This window comes from Passer montanus, unplaced genomic scaffold, assembly GCF_014805655.1.
Source record: "Passer montanus isolate IOZ18808 unplaced genomic scaffold, ASM1480565v1 scaffold25, whole genome shotgun sequence".
Classification (NCBI taxonomy): domain Eukaryota; kingdom Metazoa; phylum Chordata; class Aves; order Passeriformes; family Passeridae; genus Passer; species Passer montanus.
In genome coordinates this window covers 5,134,438-5,143,463 of record NW_024367149.1, presented here as the reverse complement: position 1 = coordinate 5,143,463, position 9,026 = coordinate 5,134,438, and the positions used below count along the sequence as shown (strand labels likewise).

At 48.8% G+C, this 9,026-nt stretch overlaps 1 protein-coding gene across 1 annotated transcript in view; it reads left to right on the top strand.

Moving 5' to 3' along the window:
* The first annotated feature begins 2,102 nt into the window (after nt 1-2,102).
* TRABD2B (TraB domain containing 2B) overlaps nt 2,103-9,026 on the top strand; it is a 263,300-nt gene continuing 256,376 nt past the window's right edge. The window contains exons 1-2 of the mRNA XM_039711862.1: nt 2,103-2,308; nt 2,509-3,070. Coding sequence (XP_039567796.1) covers nt 2,202-2,308; nt 2,509-3,070 — 669 coding nt within the window. The 5' untranslated portion in view covers nt 2,103-2,201. The remainder of the gene's footprint in view (nt 2,309-2,508; nt 3,071-9,026) is intronic.

The window sequence follows — 9,026 nt, the reverse complement described above, 5'->3', positions numbered from 1 at the left end:
GACGAGGCCCCTCTGTTCTTTCACGACTTTGGAAGAGATTTGGGTGGATCAAGTCAAAGCCATTAAGCCAGGCAAGTGCAGCCATGCCACTTTGGACGTGGCACTTGCTGAATGCAAGGAGAGTTCGCTGTGACTCTACTTAGCCCTTGTTGTGTGACATCTGCTGGGACATGGACTGCACAGCTTTCCTGCTCTGGACCTTAATTTCAGGTCTGGGCACAGCTACAGTGACCAGCAGCACATTTGGGGTGGGCAGGCTGGCAGTGCGTGCTGAGGCACACTTGGGAGAAAGGTGGGGCTGCTGCAGAGAGAAAGATGCTGTGGACATATGAAGCAAGGCCCTGCCCTCCCCATCCTTGTGGGATTGTGCCATCACATCAGCAATGCCAGGGAAGTGAGTTGGTGGGGAGGGCACAAGAGCAATCACTGCTTACAAAGCAACACACACAGCTACTGCCATTCCATATCCCAACAGATATCCCACGGAGCCACAGGTGACTCCAATACCAGCCATGACTTGGTTGTCTCACTGGAACATCCTGTGCTGCAGCGATGGGACACCCTCTGTGCTAAAAAGCCTTCTGCCTCTCTGCTCTTCTCCATTTTTCCCTTATTTGAACCGTATCTCTCAGGGTGGAACCAGAAAATTGAATACTTATTTAAAATATTAAAGAACTAGAAACACAATGAGGAAAAACCAGTCCCTTACTCTGCCTGATTTTTACCTGTCTGGGAGATCTGGGAGGAGAGAGAAGAGGATGAGTGGCATTGCTCAGAAAGGAGCTGCTGGTTCCAACACTGTGGCGAGGAGGATGCTCTCCTTCCAGGAGCAGTGTGCAGGGGATGCACACACAGTGGTTCCAAAGTGCCTTCCAGCAGCCTTTGTGGCTGCTTTGGTCCATCAGTCACTACAGCAACCGGGTGTCCCTCACAGTCTCCACGGGTCTCTCAGGAAGCCACAATTACACCCAGGTGGGCTTGAGTCTGTCACTGTCCTTGGCAAAACTCTGCTGGCTCCGTGCATCATAATAGTAATGACTGGGTTTCATCATGTAAATTTTGGTAGTTTTGATAATTGTCAATACAGTGAGGAACTTCCCAGTTTTGGATAGGGTTTACATTCAGGGAAGTGATGGGCAAGCCAGGATACAGATTGGCTTTGCTGCACACAGCAGGATGAGGGTAATACCTGGGGCTGGACAGTGTCCTGCAGGGAGAATGGGCTATGCACCCTGACTCCCATCCCTGGAACGGCTCTGGAAAGGCAGGAGTTCTGGCATGTGACGTGACAGGCACTGTCAGCCTGTCTTCTGCTCTGAAACTCTTTAAACACAGGGTAAGTTTGTGAGTTGGAGCTGCTGAACTCAAACGCCTTCTGCAACGACCTCCACAGAGGGCTCCAGACGCCCAGGGATCCTGGAAGCGCTCCCGTCACCAAAATCACCTCAGGTCGTGCTGCTGAGGCTTTTCGGTCCAAGTGGAAACTGGATCGCTAATGCATGTTTGAAAACGACACGCTTTTCCTTCCTTCCATCCTCCTGTGAAGCTCAGGAGGCAGGGGTCCCGGTGAGGACAGCTGAGGTACGGCGCTGCCGGAGCCATGCAGGGGCCGCGTCCTTGTCCTGCCCTCCCCGCCGGGCTCGGAGGGGCCGGGGAGAGCCGGACACGTCCTGACCGCGCGGGTCAGCGCAGCCGGCGAGGGCTGAGCGGGGGCGCCCCGGGGAGCCGGCTGCCCTCGGTTCCTGCCCGTGACAAGCCCCGTCGGACTGACTCTGACAACTGATTGACTTTGGGGACGTCGGCACTTCTCGGTTTCGCGTTGTTGGCGTTTAACGCGAGGGACGCGCCGCGCAGGTGCCGCGGGACGGGCGGGCGCCGGGGAAGCGCCGCCGCCCCTCAGCCGCTGGGGCGCCATCGCCCCCTGGCGGCGGCCGCCCTCTGACAAGCCCGGAGCCAGAGGGGGTGGGGGTGGGAAAGGGCGGGAGGGGGGAGAGCATGGGAGGGAGGGGGCAGCCAGTCCTTCCCCCTGCACTTGTCAGATGCAGATGGGACTGGCAAAGTTTGTTTGAATAAAAAAAAAAAAAAAGGCTAAAAAAAAAAGGGGGAAGAGCAGGAGGAGGGGGGAGGAAAAAAAAAAAAGATCCTAGAAATCCAAAAAGGCTCATCTGGGAAGGAGAGAGAGGAGATCGAGAGGAAGCGGGATGCAACTCAACCTGACGCTGATCTGCTTCGTCTTCGGGGGGTTCCTGCCCGACGCCGCGGCCCGGCGGGAGCAGATGGACACGGGGCAGTGCGACCTGCCCCGCTCACGGCGGGACCCAGCCCCACGCGGGCCTCATGGTGCCCGTGGGCTTTGCTCGCTGCGAGCCCGCGTGGGGCTGGTGCGAGGAGATGGGGAAGCAGGAAGCCCGCTCCTCCTGCCCTGCGGGCAGCCCTGAGGGTGGCATCACTGTCTCTCCTTCCTTTGTGCCCCTCCATCACTGACCAGCCCCTCTTGTCTTCCCCGCAGCAAGGAGAGCTCAACTCCTTCCTCTGGACCATTCGCCGTGACCCCCCCGCTTATCTCTTCGGCACCATCCACGTGCCCTACACGCGAGTTTGGGACTTCATCCCTGACAACTCCAAGGCCGCCTTCCACGCCAGCTCCAGCGTCTACTTCGAGCTGGACCTCACGGACCCCTACACCATCTCGGGGCTGGCCAGCTGCCAGATGCTGCCCCACGGGGAGAACCTGCAGGACGTGCTGCCCCGGGAGCTGTACCGCCGCCTCAAGCGCCACCTGGACTACATCAAGCTGATGCTGCCCCACTGGATGACCCCGGACCAGCGGGGCAAAGGGCTCTATGCCGACTACCTCTTCAACGCCATCGCCGGGAACTGGGAGCGCAAGAGGCCCGTCTGGGTGATGCTCATGGTGAACTCCTTGACGGAGACGGACATCCGCTCCAGAGGAGTGCCAGTGCTCGATCTCTACCTCGCCCAGGAGGCCGAGAGGATGAAGAAGAAGACGGGTGCGGTGGAGCGGGTGGAGGAGCAGTGTCACCCCCTGAATGGGCTCAACTTCTCCCAGGTAAGGAGGCTTCTGGGCCTCATGTCTTATCCCAGGATGTGGGGGGTATTCCCCTTGCACTTCCATCAGCTGATGGGGGCGAACCCCAAGCTTCTGCAGCCGGGTGGTCACTCGTGGGCCTCAGCAGCTTTTGTGTTGGGCTGCCTATTCTCCATCATGCCAATCCGTGCTGCCTGCACAAACCCCGTGATGTGCGTGGCGAGTGCGTGTGTATCACGTGTATAATTTATTTGAGGGTGTGAATGTGTGTGTCTGCTTGCCTGCCACTTGTGAGGGAAACTTACATGCTTCCCATCCTGTCCCGGAGCTGGGTAAAAAGTGATTTTTTTTGTTTGTTTGTTTTGAAGTAAAGCAGCTCTGTGGTACTTGTCAGGAAGAGGATGAAGCATGAACAATGAAAATAGAAATTTCCACATTGTTCAGATTGATTTAAGTACATGCAAACTGTCAGTTGTCTTTTTAGTGGTCAAAACAAAGTGGCTCATGTTGCCCTTGTACTGGGGGAAATTAAGTGTGCAATATACATGGGTTTATTTCACTTTAGAGCAGGTAAATTTCAGCAAACAGAAAAGGATGTAGGTTAAGAAACAAAAGTTATTGGTGTAACTGGAGTCCGGGATTCTTTCAATGGCTTTAGCTTTAAACAGCCAAATACTAAGCCATGAAATCTATTTCATTTCAGTGGATTAATGAGGAACACAGTAACAGCTATTGACTTTGCCTTGCAGAACTGTTTATGTGAAATGAGATTTACTAGAAATTGAGGAAATGAATGTGTGTGGAAGAAAACAAATAATCCGGGGGAGATTTAAGATGGTCTCAGTTACTGCTATGATATTTCATTTTTAACCTGCTTTTCGTCATTAGTTTTGGACTGGTCTATTTCCAGCCTTGTCTCACTGTCCTACTTTGACCAAAAAAACTCTTGGTAATGTGGGGGAATAAGGATTAAAGGACTAATCTTAGGTGTGATTAAAATGTCCTTAGAGTGCCTTCACCCCCTGCTCCCCTGAAGTCCAGTAGGAGCTATTTGAAGGGGAAAAGTCTGGCTTTCACTAACATTTGGTTCATCCGATATTTCAGCCAGGAGCATTAACTCTGCATACAGCCTTCAGAGAAGATTTGTTCCATACACTTTTGAATGTATTTTCTTGTTTATCAACAAAAATAATTAAAAGAAAGCCTCTCAGGACCTTTGCATTGTTTAACACACATAGAAATAAAGGAATTCGTTTTACACTATTCTATCTGAAAGGTTTAAGTGCCTATCCTCTCTGTTCAGCTCCTTCTTTAAGGTGAAGTAAAAATAATTAACTATTCTAGACATCCTATAGTGTTTGGTTGTATTAGATCATAAATGGCAGTTAGAATCAAGCACATGAAAACGTCTGGTTAAAAATGTACCACTTGGAAGCCTTTTAAATGTGAATCATACATTTTTTTTCTTTTCAGAGAGAGTCAGCAGCAGAGAAAGGAAAAGGGACAGGGTACAAAACTCACTGCTGCCCTTAACCATAATTGTTTCTCTGTCCAACTTTTAAATAGAAACAAAAATTTCCCATTCATTTTGCTCCAAAAATAATCTAAAAAAGAACAGTAAAGGTATTACTGCTATTGGCAAGCAAAGGACAGTCATTTATGCAAAACATTTGTGCTGATTAAAAGAATACATTCCATTTTAATTGTTAGAGAGAACTGACAAAGTTGCTGAAATAGATCAGTGTTCAGGAGGAATTTTCCTAGATTGAAGCTTTTTCTGGGAACAAGGCCACCAGAACAACAGGAGACAAAATTAAACAAAACAAACCAGATATTTATTTTCTTGCTTCCTCTAGATTTCCATGCATCCTGACACCTGGCTAGTTGTTTAACAATAGTAATTTGTAATGTTATCACACCGTCTGGCAGTCCTACTGCTTGGTGTATTACTGTGCTAATTTAGTGGAGTGGATTACTATTGCAAGGTTTTACCTCCCAATTCCAGGTCTTGAAGCCTTCCTTAAGCAACACGTAATTAAAACCCACTAAAATGGAAATCAGAAATTGAGCAGCTTTTGTCTCGCAGGGTGTTTGCACAGTTTGATGAGAACATCTGTGATAAATTATAGTCCCAAATCTGCTAAGGGCATCAGCGGTTTTTTACCTGTTTTCAGCATTACTGCTACAGGAACACTGCACGTTATTTCTGCATTCAGAATTCAGGTTTTAGGACTGTGCCTTGCTGAATCATGTCAATGCTTTTGTTTCCCACATCCCCAAAGTCCAGTATTTTTGCCCTAAGCAAATTAAAAAGAAAAAGACAAAAAAAGCTTTTTCCCCCTACTTCTTCTCCTCAAAGGCAGCTTTGTGCTACTGCAAATATTTAATCTGACTACATACACCAAATCTGTTAATCTGATACTGTGAGGAGGAGGAAATCTAGGAGTGGTCCCGGTGTGGTACTTGGTTTTGATCTGCTCTGAAAGAAAGTGGATACACTTGCATTTTTGACCAGGAACGATCTTTGAAACGTTCTGTGCGTGGCTTTGAAATGTTGATTGTCTTAGCCGGATAAAAAGATTAAGGTGGCTCATATAATTAGCTGCTTCCTGGAGAGCCAGCTCCTGCAGGTAGGGCAGGGAGCATTGTTTTCTATTGTAAACCCTGAAACTTTGTAGTTTGATGCTCTGCTCCCCCTGAAACCCTTGCACAGTGTTTCCTGCTGCTTTTCCACATCAGTCCCTGCCTTCTGCCTCCTGCTGACCGGCCCCTCTCCTGCTTGGATCCTGGGAGGAAGTGTTATCCCACCTCCTGGGATTCTGGCAGCTGCTGGTCACTCGAAGTCCGGGCCCTGGGTGTGGCTGAGCTGGTGTCAAGGTGTCTGAATCGCAGCAGAAGGCAGTGTTGGGAGCCTGGGTGCAGGGGAGTTCGTAGCAGGTTTGCATCAGGTTGAAATTGTATTGCTCCTTAGTATTTGAAGTTTCAGGGTTTTCATGGAAGGTGGGACAGGAAGAGCTGAGGCAAGTGAAGAAGAGGAAGCAGACAAGTCTGTCTGACAGCAGTGATGTTTGTGTAGAGAGTGGCCAGAAAAGGGCAAAATCAAGTTGGCCAGGGCTGAGACCTGGTGAGGGGCAGATGACATTCCAGGCCTTCTTGTGGAAACCTGGCAGAGGCACTGCAGCCACTGCAGGACTCATCCCTGTGTTTTTTGTGGGCCAGCTGGGAATAGGGCTAAGCTCTCTCTCTCCTCTTTGGGACCCTCATGTGAGCCTGTGATGGGAAGCTTTCCCAGGCTGTTGTTGGAGTAAGGAGAATTGTGATGCAGCTGCTCAGGTCTGGTGCATCTTCCCTGATGGCCCAGGGTTGCTATGGGACCCCCATCACCCTGGAGTGATGGCAGTGTGTCCCCACTGAAGATCTGTACAGTCAGCAAGGGGTAGGTCTTACTTTTGTACCCACACTGCCATTCCCTGGGGAGGTGGGTGGCATCTCTTGCTTGTGTTTGATCCTGTTCCTCAGCAGGATCTGCTGTCCCAGACGGTGTTCATAGCTCTTCCTCCCCACTAGAACTAAAATCCCTTTCCCATCCCAAACTTGCTCTCCTCAGGGACAGTCTGCATTCAGCTCATGACAGATGCCCTAAATCCCACGGTTAGTAGGGGAAATTTTGTATCAGGGTCCAGCTTCCTGCCAGCCTGTTGGTGGGGAAGCTGTCAGGCTGGAGAGGAGCTGCCAGCACTCCCTTCTCTCCCCTTTGGCTGTTTGGGAAGCCCTGACTCTGGTCTCCTCCGGCTGGTATCATTTCCAACTGCAGGGGGAGATGTTAAATATCAAACCAGTGTTGATTGGATCAGAGACGGCCTCAAAGAAAGAAACCTCAGACTGTGCCAGATTAAACTTCACACTTCACCATTCTCCCCCTTTCATTTCTTTGCCGCCTCATTCTCTGCACAAATAAACCTCATCTCCCCGCTTTCTACCAATGAGGCAGCATTCATGGGGCAGGAATGACTTTGTTAACAAAATCAGTCTTCATTTCCCAGGTCCTGCTGTTCCATCAGACCCTGGGACATGGCAGCTTTGATTACTCTGGTGATAGGATTAGAGGGGGGAACAAGTGCTGGTTAATAAAAGGCCGATGGGTGGTCCATCATGTTTGGTCACTGACAGCTCTGCAGCCTCTAAGCTGGACCTTCAGTGCCAAAACTGTAATATACACAGTAATATGTAGGTAGGGCCACATCCTGGAATCTCTATTCAATCTGCCCTGTCCCCTTGAAAAACTAAACATTTCTGTGATCACAAAGCTGGGATTCTCCAAGCTGACAGGACCAGTGTAACTGACTTCAAGAGAAATTTACTTATTTGACCTAATGAAAAATTTGGGCTCAAAGTTTTCTGAACTGAATTAAAGGGCTCAGTTTCAGAGCTAGCTGAGTTTTGATAGTCTGTATAGTTTATATGAAAGAGTATTACTGATTTTTTTTTAATATTTGAAATAAAAGTGCATTTTGTCTAGTAGAAACGGCATCTTCTTGCTTTTGTAGAATTTCAGGCTTTGTGAAGAGAGCAGGTGTCATCAAAAACAGCATTACCTGTTTTGATTGCTGAATGTTTTGAAAGAAAGGTTGTTAAAGGGTTTGATTTCACATAGCTATACATAGTGCACATAGTTTTCAGCTTGCTGTCTTTTGTTAAACTATCACTCCTTTCACCCTCTTATGCCCCAGGGTAAAAAAATCCCCCAGCAAAATTAACCTCGGGGTAGAAATTCATACAGCGAAAATAGAAATATTTCCATTTAATTCCCTTTAAATACTAGTGGGAACTGCTTTATGTCTTCACCAGGGGAGCTGTTGAGGATGAAACAATGCAAGTATTAAAACTACAGTAGTGGCTGTAGCACCTGAAAGGATCAGCAGCTGATGTTTTATAGCTGTACCCACATGTAGGTGTTGCTCTGTACAGCCAGTGACCGTGTGCTCCTGCCCCACAGCCCCTTGGAAGGCTCACCCAGGCATTTGATGCCTATTAAGACAACAGCCAGTCACTAATGATGGCTCAAGGGGCAGCTGGCAATTTATCTGTTTTACTTATTGGGTATATAACTGCCAGGAGTGTTTGTACAACAGGTCAGGTGTGAGCCCCTCCTTTCCCTCTGATCCTTCACACCCTCCTTGGTAACATGCAAGCCCAAGGCAGGTGTACCTGCATCCCACGAGCAGGTCTGGAGGATTCTGTTCGTTGATTTGTTTGCAGAATTTGGGTGCTGCCTGTGATTGGTATTAGGTTGGAATTACATCTTTTTAAGATGGGCCTTGAAAGGGAAAAATCCCTGGAAAACAGTCTGACAGACACTCAAGGGAGTCCCTACTGTACCTGGGGCAACTTAACTTTACTGGTGTATAGAAGTCAAATAGCAGAATTGTGCCATTTTTTCCTGTGTGTGTTTGCCACCTCAGATCTGCTAACCCAGTAGGTACTGGGTTAGCCCCTGTTTAATGAATGGTATTTTCACACTGATGATTTTCAATCTGTTCGTTACTTGCTGTCACTTTGTGATGCTGTTGCAGCAGCAGTCAGGATCCTCCTCCAGGCCCAGAGTGCTTTGCTTATAAACAGAATGAACCATTGACCTTAAAATCCTCCACTTGAAGTATAGTGCAACCTATAGTCCTCAGAAAGTCTTTAACAGCCTCCCCTCAGCTCCCTAGTGAGTAGCAATCCACGTTATAAAGGCAGCCCACATCATTCGGGCGAGTCAGAGGTTCCTGGATTGCAAAGGCCAGAAGTGATCTTAAACAAGGGCACTCACCCACCTTGCACTCCTGCAGAGAGGAGATCAGTGGCAGGGCTCCTGGCAAAGCATATTTAGGGACTTCAGAGGGACATACTGTAAAATAACAGGTTTCCCCTGTGCAATGCTTTACACTGCAAACTCTTATTAATCTTTTCACTGTCATTAGGAGTTGATGAG